Source organism: Melopsittacus undulatus, chromosome 3 (assembly GCF_012275295.1).
Source record: "Melopsittacus undulatus isolate bMelUnd1 chromosome 3, bMelUnd1.mat.Z, whole genome shotgun sequence".
NCBI lineage: Eukaryota > Metazoa > Chordata > Aves > Psittaciformes > Psittaculidae > Melopsittacus > Melopsittacus undulatus.
This window is the reverse complement of record NC_047529.1, coordinates 91,840,625-91,863,081: the sequence shown is the minus strand read 5'-3', so window position 1 is coordinate 91,863,081 and position 22,457 is coordinate 91,840,625. Positions and strand designations below refer to the sequence as shown.

The 22,457-nt window shown below is 34.5% G+C and overlaps 1 protein-coding gene across 1 annotated transcript in view; it reads right to left on the bottom strand.

The window, feature by feature from the left end:
• RYR2 (ryanodine receptor 2) overlaps positions 1-22,457 on the bottom strand; it is a 363,651-nt gene that overhangs the window by 47,727 nt on the left and 293,467 nt on the right. The window contains exons 74-83 of the mRNA XM_034060766.1: positions 19,843-19,977; positions 16,715-16,827; positions 15,064-15,160; positions 11,003-11,106; positions 10,365-10,416; positions 10,159-10,212; positions 8,382-8,405; positions 2,912-2,968; positions 1,713-1,812; positions 738-817 (exon numbers count right to left, since the gene is read on the bottom strand). Coding sequence (XP_033916657.1) covers positions 738-817; positions 1,713-1,812; positions 2,912-2,968; positions 8,382-8,405; positions 10,159-10,212; positions 10,365-10,416; positions 11,003-11,106; positions 15,064-15,160; positions 16,715-16,827; positions 19,843-19,977 — 816 coding nt within the window. The remainder of the gene's footprint in view (positions 1-737; positions 818-1,712; positions 1,813-2,911; positions 2,969-8,381; positions 8,406-10,158; positions 10,213-10,364; positions 10,417-11,002; positions 11,107-15,063; positions 15,161-16,714; positions 16,828-19,842; positions 19,978-22,457) is intronic.

Genomic DNA, 22,457 nt, shown 5'->3' with positions numbered 1-22,457 from the left:
AAGATGCAGATGACAACTTTTCAAAACCACTTTTCTACACCTTCCCCCCACCCAAATTATTCTTCTCAAGGAAGGCTGAAAATTTGATCTTGGAATCTAAAGGAAAATCAAAAAGATAAGCATAAGACCAGAGAAAATGGGTAGAAATGAGGCAACTGAAAAAGCAGCAAATCTAACTGTATTACTAATAGATAGTAGGAAAGATTATACAGTAGGAAAAAAAATAATCTTTACTCTGAAGAGTAAATAGTACACTGGAACAGGTTGCCCAGAGAAGTTGTGGCTGTCCCATTCCCCAAACTATTCAAGGCCAGGCTGGATGGGGCTTTGAACCATCCGATCCAGTGGAGGGTGTCCCTGCCCATGGTAGGGGGGTTGGAACTAGAAGATCTTTAAGGTTTCTTCCAACCCAAACCATTCTACAATTCTATGACGAAATTCTTCCCTCCCACAGAATTCCTCTAGAAGTTAATGATTTAACATAAAAATACCCTCTTTCAACTAAAATGCAAAACAAATTTCTTTTAGCCTTGCATCATTATAGGTTAATTATATGTATACAAATAAATATATACCTAGCAAATAAGGCACATCTGTATGCTATTTTCTCCTGAGAACAAGAGTAAGAAGATAAATAGCATATGACAAATAGTCACACTACATGATTCCCTACTACAATAACCACAGTACAAAGATCTATAATGAATAGAATAGGTAAAAATAAATTTGTACCTTACCTGTTGAACTGTAGAATTTCCTCCATTTAAGATAGCAATCCCTAACTTTAGGGTAGCTGCAACCATTGGACCCATCTCACCTTAAAATGATTTTAAAATATATTTTCAGATTATATATAAATATAAGAATGTTCCATTAACTTATCTGTACAATGGAATAAACGGTAATTTATCAGGAGAGGCGTTCTTGTCTCTCTTGTAAAACAGACTGTTTTGTTTCATGATCTCTAGTGTAACTGTATCTTCCTGAGTGACTACAGACATAATATAATGTATACACAGTACACAAAAGAATCAAAATATGACAGTAAAAACTGAGCTCAATGACTATAAATCATGTTTCGTTCACTAGAGCATCCAACAGCTGGTTTAAGGCTGGGTGCTCAATTTAAAGCTAGCTTTCAAGTTTAACACTATGTCTCCTCTACCTGCTGGCCTAGATACTTCCTGTTTCTTTAGAAATTTACAGTGATCCAAAGCATTTATTTACAGTAAAAAAAAAAAAAATACGATTTTTAAAACATCAGTACTGTAGAAACAAATCATGGAACAGCTCATTAAAGTATCAAAACTTAGAGTAAGATGGTGTCTATGGGACAAAAGAATACCAATAAAGCAGATTTTGGGGGGATTAGGGACAGAAAAATTTACAACTACTTCAGAACTGCACAAATGCTAGAATTTGGAGGCCTTTTTTTGTCACTGCATGCTGCTAAAGCTATGAACTTCTTCACACTTCTCAATCATCACTAGAAAATGCTTATTATTATTGTTATTATTAAATGATGATGATAGCAACAACAACAATATAACCTCATGAGAATTATTCATTAAACTTCCATGGGTTAGCTGTCAATAATTTTTGAAACTTCTTTGATGTCAAACCTCTTAAGGTTTTGCCCTGTAAGAATTACAATCATTTCAAAGACCATTGGAAATAAGGTTTAATATGGTATGTACACAACAAAACATTACCTTTACTAGCACTGATTGTCTGTAGAACCATCTCAGCAGCACCTCGGTCATGCAGTCTGGCTTGCTGATACAGAAGCTTTTGCTTTTCCATTTCTTTTTCCTGAATAAAAATTCCAGTCATTTAAGATGAGATCTTCAGTTAATATCAGTTCTCCAAAGATTTTATATTTTCTCTTAGTATATGGGCTCTATGGCAACATCATGGACCATTTCAATACATACAATGCCACTGAACAGATATTTAATGTGTTCAAGCAATAGTCTCCCTTTGGTATTTTTCTTTATTATGCTTTTAGCAGTTTATCTGAAAAGAGTCATCTCAATTGTAAATCATGAAGTTAGTTCAAAGCCCATATTCATGATCTATACTGCATATATCAAACTCGCACTTTTGTGCCATTATTTTGTGCAACAGTTCATATTCTTAATAATCTGCTATACTGTGACCATAACTTCATACTGCTCAGTATGCGGCTCTTGAGTTGCAAGTTGTTGCTGAATACCAGAGTAACAGAAGTATCTCAGAATTTTTTTCAAAACATATCATATTACAATATAGATTGCTCACCTTTCCAACAGAATATTTGATAGAATACACTGTGCTTTTATATTTTACATTCTCTAGCGGCAACAAACAATACTGCATGGCGTTGCTGGAGCAATGGTGAAGTTTGTTCTTTATAATTTAAACTACTACCAAAAAACATAAAGAAGAACATAAAGAGCAAACATAAAGGCACAGTTAATTCCAGATGAGTTTGAATTTTCACCAACTTAATTGAAGTTTACTGGAGAATTGAGGATGACTAAGCAGTATAAGTTGCAAAATGGAAGTTGCATAGAGCCCTATGACAGCAAGTCCATCGGATGGCGTGGTAAAAAGCTTACTCAAAAGGAACATGACACAACCAGTTAGTGTCATGTCCAAAAACAACACCCAAAACATGTATGACCTAAAAGCAGGAACAGCTGCAGCAGAAGTAGCCAGAATGACAGCTTTGCTGCCATAAACTTTCCATCCAATTTACGGAAAAAAAGACATTGGAAGATGGAAGAGGTTTAAAAAATGAAGGCTTGCTAAATAGAGGGTATGAATAATAAATTAAAAAAGAAGAGGTAAAAAAGAGAAATATGTTCAAATGAATGAAAAAGAAACCTTTAACTCAAAAGCAAACCAACACAGACATTTATGCTGTTACCAGAGAGTTCTCGCCGAGGCTGGCAAATTTGTTTCTTAAATCTTTGATAATATCGTGCTGCGGAAACAAAATTCATCAGGGTTGTTGTTTTGGTTTGGGTTTTTTTTTTCACACTATTAGCTCTCCTGAGGTTAAATTGTACCTTTATTTTCTTTTTTTCTTTAAATTATGTGATAGATCTAGATGGAGGCACAAAAAGGAAAAAAAAATAAAAAATATGGCAGCTTTGCTTCATATTTAGCCATGCTAAGGTTTGACAGTTTTGCCTTCATGTTTAAACCTCTTCCTGTGAAGTCAACAAAAACAAAACAGAAACATACACACACGCACACACACACACCACACACACAAACCACCAGAAAATCATGACATCACAGGTTCACTATATTTTTTTCTTTTTTTGCTTTCAGATTCCACTGAAAATTGATCAGCATTTCTTTTTTAAAAACTGTTTCCTATTTCTAGCTACTCTTCATTTTGGACCCAACAATCTTTCGTTCTTCTTCCTTTGCAAGACTGTTCACTTTCGTTCACAAGCCTAACATCAGCTATACTGCTTCCATTATACAATATTTTCCTGTAAGCGTATGAGAATGCTTAAAGATGTTTCTGCATGATCTACAGACTAAAAGAATGGGTATTCACACTTCTAACAATGGCATTATAGAAAAAACAGTAGAACAGCCATTGCGAAAGAGCTTCAAGTGAGAAAAGTGGCATTTTCTACAGAAATCAAGCTGTCTAGGTAACTAGTAACAAAGCAAAAAAACAAAACTAAAAATTCACCACCAAAACCCCACCACAAATCTTGTTCTAAAAGCAACCGTTCCTTTGTTGATAATCACCAAAAATTACATTCCTTCTTCAGCTTGACAATGCTTTAGCACTGTTGCTTTCTGTATGTAATGTTAATACATATAAAGAAAATCAAGATTATTTTATCTTGGTTGTTTTCCATTTATATGGGAAAAAGCTGACCATTTAGAAATGCACATACATGTATACCCATTTTTTGGAAGCAGAGACTCAAACATTTTTACTTTATTCTATTTAGTTCTGGTTCTAAACTATTACAAGCAGCCATATGCAAAAAAAAAAACAAAAAAAAAAACACGTTGGGATAAACCGCAAGTTTTAGCTCGACTTTGTAAGAAACAAACTTGCAAAAACTAAATAGGAACTTTAACTGACAAGTGAGCCACTGCAATTGTTTGTTTCCTCATAATCCATACAAAGAACAATTCTTGGACTCTGAGAGACAGCCATATGGAGAGGTTTGTTTGCTGTTACCACTAAACTCCCAGCCATGGAGTGCAGGTCGTAGCACTCTATGTATTTTTTAATATAAAATTATAAAATGGTTAAAGAGTAAACAGAATAAAGAAAATTATGAAAAGGGACAAAATTACTTTAAACTCCACTACCCCAAGATGAATCCTTCTCTTTTGAATTGTCTTCATATTTTAAACTTTTCAAGAACTCTGTTTAGTCCAGAGAATAAGTCCTATTAGATAGGTATTACACAAGTAAAACAACTGTTCATTTCAGTGTCAGGCATGCATGAATACAAGCTAGGTATTAAAAGACAACATCAAGTTATCTTGTAGGATGTATCAAGTACTCAAGCACTTTACTCAAGCACTTTATATACATTCATATGTATATATATATATATATATATATATATATATAAATAGAGAGAGCCTTTAAAAACTAGCTTATGCTCTATAAAGTTGGATGTTTCCTTAATCACTCATTTTGGACTTCTACAGCTCTAAAAAGCATATACATGAAGTGTCTCTATTTCAGCTTGCTGCAATATCTTTACAGACAGCATCATGTACTGTCAGTCATTTATATCTTCTTCTCTGGCAAAGAAGTTAGATCTGTTTCCTACAGACTGCCTCCATATTCTTGAAATGTTGATGAGATGATTCAATATATTCATTCACATTCATGCAGATATGAACTGACAAAGAATTAATTCTCTAAAAGGAAAAACACTGTATTGGGTGACTTTCAAAATCTTTGCGTTCTCAGTTTACAACTTTTTTCTCCAACGGTACACAGCTATGAAACTACACATTACTTCCAAACTGAGCCATCCTTTTTTGTTTAAAGTTGGGTGACAAATTTGACGTATTTGAAATTGCTCACATAGATGTCTAACTCTCTATAGGAATAGTAAAAGAAAAGTGTAAAGGATTGTTTAGCAGATTCCACTGTGTCTAGAGTTGAATCAGCTGGAGCAGAAAATCTTATGTACATGGATAAGTTAGTAAGATTATTACAGAAATACTGCATTAAAAATAAGCAAAGAACTTGGAGCTACAAATGGTGACTTAATCATTACAAAGTATTTGCTCTTCAATGTACATCACTCTTTTACCCCAGTACTGTGAAAGGCCATGCCTTACACAGATCTCTATCAGTTATACTGTGCTACAGCAATGCCCCGTGGTGTTTGATTTGAAACACAGGGCAGATGGGAGTCCGGGATTACTCTTGAAAAGTACGCTATTGCTGGTATAAGTAGCACAAACAATGTAGGGGGAAAAGATGCTGATAAACATAGAAGATGTGAAGCAGCCAGAGGACCCAACAAAATATTTTAATGAACAGCCTAAAATCATCATTTATCACTAAGCCCTGGAATTGAAACTCAGAGAAAAGAACGGATATTATTCACTTCCTTATTGCAGGAAGGGGGGTTGGACTAGATGATCTTTAAAGGTCCCTTCCAACACAAATTATTCTATGATAATATGTATGATTAACTTATCGTGTAGTCATGGAGAGTGAAAGCACATATTAGGTTGCATCTATTCCATTATGGATAAGAAAAACTAATAAGAAACACATATTTTTGCATACTATTGGAATGTTCTATTCCTAATAACTGATACACTGATCATGGAGTCTGACTTTAGTTCTTACTATTCTTTAACAAAAATAGTTACTTATTGTAAATGCCTGGTATATGGTCACTTCATTTATGTAGGCAATGTGATAGTGAGTTAATGGTAGCCATCTCCAATGGGCTAGTCCCTTAAGAGCTTGCATTATCTGTATGTACTGACATTTGCAGGTCTTTCTGTGCTGAGACAAAGCAATCGCACAATGTATCATTTCGACAAAAATCTAGTGAATGCAAAAGTTTGTCAACAAAGTTGCTACCAGTGACAGGGATGAAGAAAACTGACACAGGAAGCTCAATCTCCCCCATTTCTTTTCTTCCTATGAAGAGCCACTTTAAACCAATTGATTTAAACAAGGTGAGCTAGGTTTTGACTCCTGTCTTTGAGTTCCCATCCTACATGTATTTAGAGCACATTAATATGCAGCAAACAAGTAAAGTCAGTGCCTCAAGTGCAGAAACCTATTTGCATTCAACTAGTGAAATGGTTTGATTGGAAAGCATTTCCTATCAGATAGAATCAAGTGGGACAGTGACACCAGCTCTACAGGGAGTCAACTGCGCATCTGTTTAATATGAGAGAAAGTTAACTCAGAGACAAAGGGCAAGGAGCAAAGATAATGATAAACATTCCAAGCAAATACTAGCAGGCAAATGGAGACAGAAACATAGTAACATGCAGGTAACTTTATTGTAGGTTTATATTGTGACCTCCCTACTGCCCACATGGTGATCCCAATACTTTGTACAAAAATGAGACTACACTGCATGAGATATGGGCGTGAAAATTGTCAATAAAATACACTTGTTTTTATCACATTCTAAGCTTCCTCAGAGGTCTCTGTTGCTCTGACTGTGAAAAAATTCAGGACTTCAAACCTCACACATTTTTAAACTCCAGAAGACCAATAGGATTTTATTCCAATACAAACTGAACCGCCAGTCTCTTCACACACACATAGAACATGGAATAAAAGAACTGCTTTCAACATTGAACGTTGAGATACATTAACAGACAGAAACACACAAATGCACACATGCACACACAGAGCTGGTATATATGGTCTCCTATCCTTACAACTGTTTCTACAGCTGTTTCCTGCCATATATGAAAGAAGAAAATACTATATGTTGTCAAGAAGTTTAAAACACTTCTCCATCAGCAAGACAGAAAATTTTCTATGGAGCATATGGTATTTAGTGTATGGTAATCAGGAGGCAGACTGATAGACATGTAGTATTTGAATAGAGAATTAATGAAAGAAACAAAGGAGAAATAATATTAGACTGCTTATATACTTTCGGGGGGGGGGGGGGAGGGAGTGTTGTAATATGTACTTTGTGTTTGTGGCAATCAAAATACCTTTTAAATAAATGTTTGTGAGTCTCTCTGAGCACATTAATTTTCCAGGGTAATGTTTCTGTTCTATGTAGGTGTAATTGTGCAAACATTTGCAGGAGTAAGAGTGAAGCTGACTCTGAAATATATCTTTTCTTTCCACAGCCATATGGGAACCTTTTTAATTTGTGAACTAAATGTTAATAGAAGAATTAGCAAACAAAGCCAAAATCATCTCTCTCTTTTCAATGGAGAAGGCTATAATTGTTCCCCATGCTGCACAAGCTACTGACTGAAATCTGACCATCAGCTAAAGCTGTGCATTCCCAATCTCAAGCAAGTCCTTTCTACTTAGTCTAGCTGCCATTAGCCACAGCACAAGTGACTAGACCTAAATGATTCAGGACAAAAAATTTGCTACCCCACACACCATGTCTCCTCTCAGAACATCAACCTTGCAGAGCGATCAGCAAGCAGCCTGAGTCAACAATGGGAACTGAGACTTTCACTTGCAAGAAGTAGGCAAGTAGGCTGGTGCTTAAGCCATGGGTCACCTTTTAGAAACCAATGGTGAGACCTTGATGATGAGACACAAACAACTGTGCTAAAAAACAAGTCAGTTACAAAAATTAACCCTGAAATTTCAGAGCTATGTTTTTAGAGAAAACATGGAACAGCTAGGAATCACAACATGGAGTTTCTATCAAATACTATCATGATGAAGGCTGAGGAGTTCATCCGTTCAAAAGCATCTGAATCACAGATGAACTATAATGAAATTGATGGTCTCTCTGTCACAAACTTCAGAAACAGAATTCTACTACACTATCAGAAACGTATGTTTGCCGAGATATAGAAGAAAAGCCCAACTGCTTTCCCTTAAGAGCCAAATAATTATTTTAATCATTCAAATTAAATTATAACCAGAAAGAAGATAACTGATGCACAAAAGGCAAGAACAGCAAAACAACATGAACAAGCCGAATGACACTCTTTTTTTCCCCAAAATGGCACGTAATTTTATATGACATATTTTCCATACATAATTCTTGGAGTCTTTAAAAAGAGTTTGTGCACAAGAAGAGATGTCATGCTGGAACTGAAACATTAAAAATGTTTTCAAGACCCTTTAGTTGAACTCATCCAAGATGTTGGGCCTAAAAAAGTCACAAAATTAGACCCAGACAAATACACACATATTTTTTTTATTTTACCTTGCTGCGTTGTGATCCTGTCACCTTAAGGAAGGGCAAGGACAAGAAGCGAAATAGTAATAAGAAAAAGAAGTCCAAAATTTTTTTTCTGCAGGTGACTGACCAAATACATACACAAAATTGTCTTTTGAATAGATTAACACATTGTTTGCACATAAGTTTACTAGCTACAGAAAAAACAATAATGAGAAATAAATGAATATGATCTTCTCTCAACAGATAAAATTGAAAGCTGAACAAAGAACCCATTATAATTTATGCAAGTACTAATAAATTTCTTAGTGATAAATTTGTTCATTCAGCTCAATGACTTCTTATTTATAAATTTTCACATTTATAAGCACAAGACCTAACAAGCATGCATGGGCTAACTGAAAAAAAGTTTATAGAAATAAATATACTTTGTTTAGTCAGTGATACATCACACATTGCATTTCTGGGGAGGGGGGAACACACTGAACAAAAACAAAACTAACAAACAAACCCCAAAACCAAACTAACAAAACCAAGCCAAAACGAAAAACCAACCAACCAACCAACCAAAAAAAAAAAAACCCCAAAAAAGAAAAGAAAGCAAACCAGAAAAAAAAAAACAACAACCCAAGCACACACACACACACACAAACAAAGAACAGAGCCATGAAACTTTGATTCCTACCTAGGTATGTACCAAGAACCAGAAATTTATATATTAGGTACATTAGCTGTTACTCAACTGGACTAGATCTTCGGAGTGACTGAAAAGATTTTGGCATTGGTATTTTGTCCAATTTCTGTATACAGCCAAATAGGGAATACATACTTAAATAATTCAGTGCTATCTCATGCAGCATCATGTAGAAAACGTACAGAACATCTGATGTGTACAAAAGAATGAGAGTGAAAGTAAACATGCTCCAAACCACTTGTCAAAAATCAGAACAGCACAGGTAGTTTTATATCAAACCAATTGGCATATATATAAATATTTAAAAAGACATGTAATTTTCTGCATTTTAGAAAAGATATTAAATATAAATATTGAGTTTAAAGATAAGACAACATTTAATGTCAGAATTATAAGCTAAAATATATTAAATATTAAATATTAAATATTAAAACAAGCCAATTCCCTCAGTGCCTCTCAGAACAGAAAAATTTCTTGTAAGCTCCATTTTATGAATGGAAAAAGAGGGGCAGATCCCAGAGCAATTACATGACAAGGACTCATCTCCCTCTCTTGTAATCAACTCATCTAAGTGTGTTTCTTTATATAGTGATGAACATAAAAATAAATCAATATTAAGCAACAATAAATACAGATTTCCTACTCTCGAAGTAAGAAAAAGCTTGGCAGTGCTGATGAACAAAAGCTCACTTCTTACTCAGAGGCACTAATATATATGTGAACATAAAAATAATGTATAAACTGCTGGTACTGAACGTAAATTACTACTGCAAAAGCAGTATTTCAGTATTTTAATGATACAAACTAAAGGAGTAAATTACTACCCATCAATATTTCTCTTAAACAACTGAAAAATTGAAGTCAATCAGATAAACATGTGTGATCCATTAAATTATTCTCTCTATAATCTTAGGTTATTTGACAATACATATGCTTTTGTTTTACTACTATGAATCTGGTAACTCAATCTGCCAATCCAGCTACCGGCATGCAGTTCCCTAACATAATAAGCTGCAGTAAGCCATGAACAAAGAAACATAAATGTCTATTGGAAGCTATGAAATAATGTCTAACGTGATAAGAAAAAACAAAACAGAAGTACAATCTTACTTCAAAACTCTTCACTTCTTCTTCACCATCATCATCTTCTTCATCATGGCAGCTCTGATACCATGTAGAAAGAAAACATTTATTCATACGTTGCGGGTGATGGTGGTGTGTCTAAGACTTTGTTTACTTTACACATAATTTCTCTTGATCTTCTTCATTGATTTTATTAAAACAGAAAAAAATGTACAAGACAGCAAAAACGTTACCTTTGCCATAATGTCAGCATAGGCCATATACAGGAAATCTTCTTCCAGTTTGCTGGTTAACAGAGAGAAGAAAGACAAAAAGAGTAAGATTAAAGCCATTATAGTAGAATTGGAACACCAAAATATTTTTAAGCACCTGAAAAATCTTTTTAAAGGATTTCTAAGCCCATAATTAATTACAAAAGTCCTTCTGGAAAATTAGGACTGCCTTAACTAATACAAACTGAAAAGTAAAGCCAGCTTCACAGTGCTCAGAAATTCATGAACACCTTCCAATGAAGAGAATGTAGTTATTTGTTTAGTTATACCTAGAATATACTTACATTTCACATTCGGAATATAATTGTTAATAGAGAATACATTCAAAAGAGAGAGGTGTACTACATCCTGCACACAGCATCTATGACTACATGGAATTGTATAGGGGTATCTGTCTCTAGAAAACTCTGCATCTCATTATCAGTCAGGTTAAAATCTCTTCATATACCACAGGCTAGAGTTGTGCTCACACCATATGAACATATGAACACGTTTTGTCCTAGCTATGTAATCTTACTTGAACAAGACATATATAACTCCAAATACAGGAGTAATCTGAAAATCTGCATACACTCTGCAGTCTCTCACACCGTCCCTACCATTTTTCAGTCAAGGCTGTTCGACTGAATAGCAGAATAAGTTGATGTAAAGGATCAACTCTTTTAAGGCTTTCTTCTTCTTCCGCTGGTTCCTCCCCAGGTTTCTTTAGGGAAAAAAAGATTGTTAAAGTATATTTAGTTATCTATAGTGAAAAATATTTACTCTGTGCAATTTATTAAGCATTAAAAACTTGCATACACAATTTTGATTTGGTCAGCCAGGAGGAAACAAGTTCCGAGCAAAGTATGAAAGAAAAGCCTGAATCCTGGCCGTCTTTATGACCATGAAGACTTACAAAGATGATACCATTTGCAAAGCTTTGCATTTCCTCTCCTCATAAAAATTAATCCTCTTCCCTAGATTTTGAAAATAACTTCAATCTTTTATTGCTGTTATCCAGAATGAGCGGCAATCAGATGCCATAATTTGCTGCTACACTGTCTCTTTCTCTCTAGGTTAACAAGCTTCACTAGCTAAAAATCAGAATCCTCTATTCCAAGTCTTATGGCAAGTACAATGCTCTCTCTGGAACCCTGAGAGGTTTTGAGGGAGAGGAAATGCAAGCTTGAAGCTCATCAACAGTTTTAGACAGGAACCTGTAATACTGGCAGGATGTAGAAGATCTTAGAAGATGACAGATCAATAATGTACAAAAAGTATTATATACCATTCAATAATATATACATACACAAATAGGATAATTTTGTTTGTTTGTTTTTACTTGTTTGGGTTCTTTTTGCTTTCAGGTTTAGACAGCTTTAATTACTTCACCCTAAATGAAAAATGTAGTCCTAAACATTATAATGGCAACCACTAAAGCAGTGCTTTGAAAAGAATCTACATAAAATCTGTCCTCTGGCTTCTTAGCTTTCACCAGAAGACATTTTAAAAAGTAATTTTTGCTTATCAAGTTATTGATAAAATCGTTTCATCTACACATATTTTTCTACAAATTATCTAGTAGCTCAAGAAAAATTGGTTGCATAAATTAATTTATGCTCACTCCTCCTCCTTGTTTTCACCTAACAGTATACACTAAAATACAGATAAAGAAGTTATGATAATATCAGGTGTTACCTATTAATTATACGAGTTGGCCACATAACATATGTAAGCAAAACAGATATTTTGCCTATTAAAAAAAAATTGTGTGTACTGGTGTCAATTACATTCCTCTGGGAATGCTTATAGAGATTTATACTCCCTTGTGAAGTCCACCTTTCCCACAGTACCAAACATGACTGGTGGCAGCTGAGAATTTACTTTAATTGACCTACATGTAAAATGACTGTTTCACACGCTAGTCTATGATGACCATACAAGGTTCATTTCATATCATGCAGTATGAGACAGTATTTTCAGTAATAGCAAGATACGAACAACGCAAATTATAATTCTAGTTATCAATATGGAGGTCTTTCCCTGCTCCAGATTTCAATCTCATTTATGATGCTGACCTTTCTCTTTAATTAAACGGCAGCCATCTATACTTAGGTTATCAATCAGAACACCTTCCTAATGTTATCAAAACTGACAACTGAAAAGGCAGAAGTTATGTTAATGTTTAATACAAGTTATTAGCTTTCATAGATTTAATTCAAATTAAATGGGGACCAAAGTCACCAACGACTGAGTTAAGCATGATTAATAAACTGAGTTAAGTACAATCTGATTAGTAAACATCCATTAAACATAAGTTATCCCTACCCACAAAACTAACCAATAATTTTATCATATAAGCTTTAGTGTCCATATAACCTATTTAGTTGAAGCAGAAGCATTTTAACTATTAATAAAGATAGTGTAGAATATTGTATGATTTTAATATAAAACATTAAAAATCTAGTTCCCTAAGAGGCTTGATCTGTTGAATCAAAATTAAGAAGCAGCAGAATCAAGCTCCTCAAATAGAGGACTTATGAATACTTTTTTACTATACAGAGATGGAAGAAGTGGAGCCATTTTTGTATAATAGACTTAAGGAAAGAAGCTTTAGGGGACAAAACTGCAAGTTTAGCCCAGTCCTCTGCTTTAGGGGATGTAAATATTCATCTCCCACATGCCAAAAACCCCCTTACTACAGGTCTATAAATTGTCTGGATCTGGCAAACTCTAGAAGAAGGTAGCCTTTATTTTCTCCCTTTAAATTATTCTTACTTAGCAGAAAAGACAGTTCAAGATGCTCTGTACTGAGAAAGACCACACTACAGGCATACAAAATTGTAGTTTACTGACTATAGAGAGTTAAAGGATAGGAGGTTTTGGCTATATATTCCGGGCTCTGGATAGTTCCGGTTTTCTACTTAACATGTGAACAGTTCCAAAACTTCAGATAATCCTTCAAGCGTACATTACAGAACCCAATGTTCCTCCTTTGCCCCCTTCCAGATGGGTTCTGCCACCACAGCTCAGGCTGTTATTCCATCTTGACAGTCCAATGAATCTTTAAATCCTTGCTATGCCAGGGTACAATTTCTCTAAGAGGGACAGAGAACCTTCACCAGTATCACAACATCTTTCATGAAGTCAAGACAAATCTGGGTCAGCTCCATAGAGCTGAACAGTAGAACCTTAATCTCTCAATCTCCAAGACAGTGCTCTAAAGCAACAAACATGTGATGGGAATTTATTTAAAAGTTTTGTTTGCTCTTTTGAATGAAAGATGTAATACATCTCTTCTTAAGAGAGTTCTGGAGACACATTTCTCGGTATGCTTGAGAAATTAGAAGGGAATGCTTATAGTCCTTTACTAAAGGATAATATAGCAGCCAATCCAGCCTGCTTCTGTCTTCTCTAAGAGACAGTTTTTCACATAAGCTACCTGTCAGTAAGGAGTTCTGCATTAGCAAATATATGGTTTCATAGAGGAGGTAAGGAGATAACTCTTGCTGTCAAGAGTATAATCAAATGACCATACTGGGTTATTTCTGCACACAGATACACACATGCAGAGAGTTATGTCGTGCCACATGTACACACACATGCTCTCAACTGCTAAAATGTAACTATTTTTGACAATCAACCTGCATTCTCTACGGTATTTGCAGTGTGTTGGGATACATAAAGATATCACTTAAAAGCTTGTATACGAAGTAAGTATTTGCAGAAGTCACTTTTTCACAATGCTTGATCATACAATAAGGATGCCACAAAAAAGGAATTCTGCATGTGTGCAGGCAAAACCAAACTTCCATAGTCTGCTTATGTGGAGCCTGTTGCTGATGATCTTCCTTTCACTATTTTGATCCTTATTTTCAAAATTGTTCACAACTTGGGTAGCTGGTTTTAAGGCAAGCTTTAAAAATAAAAAGCAATGTAGTGTACTTTTCTAATAGCAATTTCCCAGTTAGCTCCCTCTATTGCAGAGAGCAGGCTCACCTCACAATAAAGATTGATCTCAGACTGTGTTCTGCTGGACCTCCCAAGGTCAGAATCATTTCCTAATACTAGTTCTTGCCCAGCCTTCGAAAGAACTACCTTTCTGAGAGACAACTGTAATGGATGAGGACACAAAGCTTAAATGAAAATCACCCCAGGGTTTACCAGTCTAGAGACATGGTTCTCACACTTCACTGTTGGTAAAAATCCTCACCTCCCTGACAAGAGCTTTTTTCTGTGAAGAATCAGACTATGCTTCTGAAGGATTGACTACACTACATCTAGAATTCCTCCAGTTCATATTCTAACCTTTTGACTTAAATTGCTTTATGAAATCTTCAAATACAAAAGGTTAACTTCAAGGAAAGAACAGGCTGTTCCCCTTCTCCAGAGGGTAGAAGATAAGAGATAGGGGAATGACAGCAGCTGGCATGTAATTTACACAACAGTTTCAAAAGTTTTATAAAAGGTTACTGAATGCTTGAAGAAGACTGCTTTGGGGAATCTGGAATAACCATCATTTGCAATTTTTAACACTTGTCAAGATGACTTAGATAAAAAGTGACTTGGTTAGATACAGCTTAGATGATGTCTTATGTACCTCACAGACTTGTACTTATAATTATACAAGATGAATGTTAATCCATAACACATTCCCATGACCCTTTGCACCCAGACGTACTGCTAAGTCTTCTATCAGTTTGTCTTCAAAATAGTGTTCTTCTGTTTCAATCCAAGATTTATCATAGCCTTGAAGAAAAAGATTGACTGCTCGGTGCCTAAAAAGGGACATTTAAAACAAAAGATGTAAACTTTTAAAGAGAATATTAAGTCAATATGAACTTGAAGAACTGTCCAGTCATTCACAAGGAAAGCAAAACTTTTACAGTAAAACCTGCCAAAGGCACCTATTTTATATATTAAGTTGACATTAAAATGTTCTGTGCAAAAATGTGTCCCATTAACTTGTAAAACTGGTATTAAAATGTATTAATAATTATTTTGTGAACAGATAATAAATAGAAAGAAATTTAAACCCAAGTAAGAAAAAAAATCGACTTGTCACATTAGTGATTTTTATTTTTATATAAAATGATTTAGCATAATTTAATTTTAAAAATTAAATGAATGCAATAGATAACTTTGGATTGTGCCAAACAATTGATTTTTTTAGATGTTCAGTATTAGAATTGCACATCTAAAATAATAAACCTTTTTTTTTTTTCAAACTCCATGAAATTAAATGAATGATGAGAGTAGGGGAAAGAGGCTATTATGGAATTATGACATTTACTGTTTTTTGGTTTTTTGAGGATTCAGTGCAAAAGGGACTGTGACAACGAATTCTCCATGGATAATTTTATTAATAATTTAATTTTTTTAAACACGTGCCAGTCTCATAGACTGAAAAAGAAGATGTATAACCGAAATATACAGGAATGCTAGTTATGTGCAGGTGACCTACTTGAATAGCTACAAATGGAAATATTTTTGTTCTATTTCCAACCATCATGGCACCCTCATTTCAAGCTAGTATGATACTCATGCCCTTGCACTTTCTGGGACAGACTTCAAGATTCATCCTACTATCTATGGTAATAGTTATGCATAATTTGAGAAAAATTGGAAAATTATGGTGTTGAAAAGATCAGATACCAGCATTTCAGAAATTATTTTTAGAAATTGCATGAAAGGACAGTTGCCTTCTTCTGAATGCTCATTCCTTCCAGAATCTTAGGATTCTGAAAGTTGCTCAACTACAGATCCCATTCTCTATTGAACAAGAAGAGACAAAGAAGTCACAGGAAATGCCTTGAGTATGTGCATGTTTTTCTTGTCTAATAGAATGCTCTTCCCAAAAGTGCACAATAAATAGACACATTTTCAGACAAATAGTATCAGTTTATTTCCTTCATTTAGAACATTTAGCATCTAATAATGAAGGTAACTCCATATTTCTAGAGCTACACCATGGGTTAGGGGGAAATTCATCTCTCAGGATGATATTACAGTGACACCGATGTCAGTTTCTGCATTTATTTTTTATGAAAGGCATCTACTTTTCAGAAAAGAAATCATACCAGGAGGATCAGGTGGAATAACAGCAGGAGAAAACAACCAGAAATTTAAAATTATGCTTTTTTGTATTTGTTATTCTTTTCAGAAAATACATTAGAAGAAAGTAATTAGATCTTCTAGAAGAATATATAAAGTACATTACCACTTAGATTATCAATTACAAGATTAGATGGTTTTATTCCTTTTGATTTCACCAAACAGCACTGTATGAACATAAATGCATTTGTGAAAAATAGAATACATATTGTTCTTACCTTGGCAGGTTATACAATGGTGCCATTCTAAAGCAGGCAACTACTGCTCTTTTCCTCTGTTTAGACAGCAGCTTATGCCACACTGCTTTTTTGGACCTCTGAGGATGCTCAACCTGTTACATAGAATACACATGGCAAAATAAACAATGTGGCAATGTCCCTACTGTTTGGGCATAGTAATGTTAAAAAATAAAGTGAGGTAACAGATAAATCAAGTGGATAGATAACAGATTATAACAGTTAGAGAAAAGTGTTCTAGACAGAGATCAAATGATCAGCCAAATTGTAGAATCAAAATTTAGAATATAAACTTCAAAGCAAAAATCTCCCTTGTCTTGTGTGAGTGTGTGTGTTTGTGGGAGGTTTGTTTCTTTTATAGGTGACTGTGCTAGTTGAATAACAGGTCCTTTGTTCTCCAACATCATCAAAGGAGCCAGGGTAAGTTAGCATCTCTATCCTTAAAGACTTGGTGGTTCTCCTTTATAATAAAATAAGGCATTTTATTTAAAATAGGTAGTGATGATGACATTTATGTCGACTCATTATTCAACCCAAACATAGTTATCCCAGAAGACTTTTCTAGATTAGTGCAATAAAAAAAATATTCATAGTTAAACATTTAATTAAACAGACTAAAATACTGCTAAGCATTCAGTGAAATGGATAATTACACTTGTAAGATTAAATAGTGACATTCTAAAACAAGTTGCTTCCAAAGGTTTAAATACTAACGAAAAACATTTAAGAGAAAGGACAGAAAAGCATTCACAAAAAATAGTCACAAGACAAAGTCAGTGCTAACAATTTAGAAGTCAGACAAGCCCAAATGTGTTAGGTAATTAGTAGTATCTTCACAAACAGCTATAAAACCCTCTATACTTTCCCAAAAGAAATAGCCTCGGCCTACGCAAGCAGATCTCTGAAAATAAAAATAAAGAAGTTAGGTATGCATGGAAAGAGAATACAAAGAATGAACTGATCTTTGCCAGTGCAATAAGCATTCAGAGTATGTATACATGCAGAACAGAGCATCTGCATATGGAGATAAAAACGGCTACTCAATAATACCATAAAAGCAGACCCACTGCTCACATATTCATATTTTTAAAGACATCAAATTAACTATTTCAGTAACAAAAGCACTTAAGAATTGGTCTACAGAAGATAAGTAAAGCTGTGGGGCCAAATCTTTAGACAAATAGATGCAAAGTACTCAGGATAAAAGCACCCAGCATTTACCTCTCTGCATAGTCATTTTTTAAATTCGATGGGAAGCATTGATCTGAAATGTAGATCTGATATTACAATGGGTACCTGGCCTGTTCTGTACTGCTGCTGGATTCTATACACTGAGATTAATCCTATGACAGAACATGTATAACACAAGGATAATACCTCAGGTTTCACTCCCTAGAGAAATTTCTCCAAACTACACAAGCTTAACCAGCTTATATACAAGATGGTAAATCTAAAATGCCAGAGAACAAGAGATTCTATATGCTGTTTGAACTCAAATACTAGGATCTAATGCTGAATTATGCAACTCTGTACATGCTAACATATTTTCATTCAGCTTGGTTAATTTCAATTAAACCATGGTTTAAAAAGAAGACTTTTTGCCCCTCATGTTTCTAACTTTCCTCTGCTCTTCATTCTTCCTCACAGTTGCTGTATTCTTTCAAATCAATGCCCTTTCTCCTGCCTCTCTCTCTCTAGTAGGATAACTATGATTGCCGTGGATTTACTTCCATATTCTATCACTTTTAGCTTGCTCCATGAATATTCAATTACACGTAAAATTTAGTAACCCCTTTTAATCCTCTTTTATCAAACTGTGTAGGGCTGCTGACCTTGAAGCAAGCCCATATTAAGGCTGGAGAATTATGTGAAGACTGCTTGTGTGATGCAAGCAGCAGGCCACATGTATTCATATCAACATACTTTGTGCATTCCAAGATCTCTGAAAGACACTTTTAGCAACCAAATGCTGCACAGTGTATATACAAGAATTTTCATATAGCAATCTTGATTCCTACTTGACTGAACCAGTGATCTCATTGTAATATGGAAACTTCCTGATATGGGGTCTGAAAACCTGTGCCAAGTTTCTGAATGAAACCAACAAATCTAATGAGAGAGCAAAAGAGTGTTGGATTCGCAAATGTTCTTTGAAAAGGAAAAAAAAAAACCAAACCCTGAGCAAATTTTATATGTAGTCAGTTTATAGTCTGTGGTGTAACCAGCAGCATTCATCTCTGCCACTAGGAATACCCTTCAAATTAGCACACTGTTTCTTCAGTACATTTAAAAAAAGAAAGCCTAGAAAACACAGAACAACTCTGAAGTTCAAAATAGGTAACAATTTGGTAAGTAAAATAGAAAAACTAAATTTATCAAGTAGCCTTTGATTTGTAAAATCTACCAACATAGGGTATTTTTTAAATTTCAAAATTCAAAGAATTAAAACCTTAACCATAAGTTATACTCTTGTCCAAAGGGGAGGAAAAAACCAAAATCAGAAACAACCTACTAACATCAAACTTCTATTATTAAGATTTTTCTGAATTTTAATGCCAGTTGGATTTTCTAAATATTAATATTCTTGCCCACATTCAGACAAACTTCATACAGATTTTGTCAAGTGGATGTTCTTCTTATAGCTTTTTTAAATAGTACATAGTAAATAGCTTTCTAAAGCTATCTATAGAAAAGCTGGGTATTAAATCATCTGACTGCCCTACTCCATGCAGTTACAATATGCAGCTTCTAACCAGATATTTATGTAGGCAGCTTTAGTAATACTTCCATAATTTAAGAAGCTCAACTGAGAAAAAACACCTTGAGGAAAAGGCATTTTTTTAATAATTGTTTTACTCACATTTTGTAGTCCATTCACAATTTAGCCATTACTTCCTGCTAGGTGAAATGCACCAGAAGGAAGCTACAACATAGGTATCACTTTCTTAGTCCCTTTCAAAAAAAATTATTATTGCAGCTGCTGTAAACACACTGTGTGATTGACATGACCACAGCATATAACATTAAAGACAGCATATGAAAGCATAACTGAAAGGCTGAATATTTCTGTTTAGATTAAGAAGCAATGGAATTGGGAAAATGTGTCTAACCTGTTCCAGGTGAAAGAGTACATTAGCTATATCAAGGACCCTTTCCACAGTCTTCTCTGGATCTGAGGAATCTTCAGCCCTGTTTGGTAAATCTTTGTAAAGTGCCATCTGCCACCTAATGGCTGGATCCTCGAGCTGCAGGAGAAAGATTTCATGTGTCACCAAGGAAGATGTTCTCAACGTAGGATCAGTTTAACTAGCACAGAAGCTGCTTCAAAGAACAGAAGCACTTTATACGGCTAACCCACATCTTTACATGGCTAACCCATACAGTGTCCACTACACAGACTGGGAGAACAAAATTAAAGACTGATTTGTACAGTGTTTTCTGAGAGCTTCCAGAGGACTAAAAGTCTAAAAATCATACAAAGAAGAAATGATCATGGGCCAGCAAACAGCCCTGGCAACAGCAATTAATATATTATTTGAGGAAAAGTAATGAGTATGAGGTAGACAGACATAACTAAATTGAAATTCCAGTTACTAAGCCAAGACAAATCTTTTAGTCGGGATTATTTAGTTTTCAGTCATGGAAATCAGTAATACTGGACTTATTTATGAGTTTTTTTTTTTATTTCAGTTTTTTCAATTGTTATAAAATCCTAATTTTACTGATTGCTAGCCAATGAAAAGTTATTTTATGAAAATGAATTCAAGATGCATTCTCCTACAAATTGTAAAGAACTGTATAAAAAAAAAAAAAAACCAAAAAAACAAAAAAGTGTCATTTTTCCCTTATTTTTCTCTTTGTATTTCATTTTTTCCATTTCAGTGATCTGTGATTCTCTGTTTTACCAGTAGCAATGTCTTTTTTGGTTCATTTTGTCTCCCCAGTGCTTCTGCTAATCAACACTGATGCAACATACTTTGTGATCCCTCTTGTGTCAATGACACCAAAGGCAAATGCAATGCATAACCCATTTTACTGAGAAGCTGTGGCCAGTGATCATTCCTGATTGACTGCAATTTAGCTTTACATTATGCTGGCCTAGACTCCTAGAGCATTTAGTAGCCTAAATCCTAGAGATTCAAATAGGGCTTAAACTCAACACTTACTTTTATAAAACATCTTTGTGGATCCAGATTTCAATTTGTGCTTAAGATGAGACAATAATGCTAATTTACTGCCACAAAACATCTTAAGATACACAGTTTACTGAAGTTCCAGGAATTATTATAAACTTACACAGTCGCTCAATAATAGTTTATTACAACCTAGAAAGCCACAATTGGCAGGCATTTCTTCCACCTTTCGGCTTTTCCATTTCTTAACAACTGTCACATCCATAGTCTTTGTGTGAGCATTTGACTGGATCGTCATGAATGGATAGTCCACAAAAGATTTTTTAATCACAGGTGGAGATGTCTTTTGATCTGAGGACTCCTCACATTCTATCAAGGTACAGCTTTTTTGTATAGGTAGTTTTTTAAGGGTATGAGTAGTTGACATTTCAAGGTGTGAATTAGCATGGCTGGAAGAAGATTTTGGTGACTTGAGCTTCATCCATGTCAAAATGAATGCAAGTTTCATCGTCAATTTCTTGAAATAAAAGGCTCGGTACTGAGTAACAGCATGCAGGCATGCAAGGAAAGGAAAGACAGAAACAGAGTGAAGACAAATGTAGACAAAGGTAGACAAATGCATGAAACAGACGCCACAACATTAATAGCTAGATTCAGAAGGATGATTCTCAAACAGTGCAATTCTCCAAAAAGAAATCAAGATAAATTACATTTTAGCTCTAACGTAAGTGATAGAACATGGTGTCTGAGAAGCAAAAGTGGTTAACAGAAAACCAGCCTTTCCAGTAAGTGGTATTTTTCCTCTGTTTTGAAAGCCACCTTACACCAACAGCATTATAACTAAGATACATATTAATTCATAACATCAAATAATAATTTAAATGTATGAGACCATTTGGCCTACATTCCTTTTATATCTGATTCAGACAACAAAAGGCTAGAGAATGAATATAGCACAATGGCATTGTTCATGAAAAGATGTATTTCAAGCCACTGGGAACAAACTACTTAGCAATAAATGACAAATCATAATAAAGATAATAAACACAGTAACAAATTGAAGTACTGAAATGCTGTATTTTGTCCATACTGAGTTGACTACTTTTCTCATACATGTCAAAAACACAGCTTTTCAAAGCTAGTAAAGTAATGCAAAGGTAGCTATAAAATAAAGCTAGCTATTTAGCTTCGTTAGCTACATTTATGTGTTTCCCTTTCACAATGCCATCTTCTATTGGGAATTCATTTTACAATTAGGAAAATCCAGTGTCAGTGCTGAAAATTTTACGGCTGGAAAATCCTTCAGTATATACTTCAGATTAGCTAAAATTGCTTCCTTCTTAATTATTAAGGCACCATGAAATTTTATCAATATAAGAAATTTTAATGTATATTTATTCTCATGTGTTATAAACAGTGGAGGTGATACATTCCTGAATAACAGCAAACTTCTAATTGAATCAAAGGAAGTTTCTGAAGAGAAAGCACAGATCAAGGTACTAAGTATCATTATTCTGAGGCAACCAAGTAGTAAGGCAAAAAATTTTTAATAGCTTTATGCAGAATGCAACCCTAAAGAAATAAAATAGAAA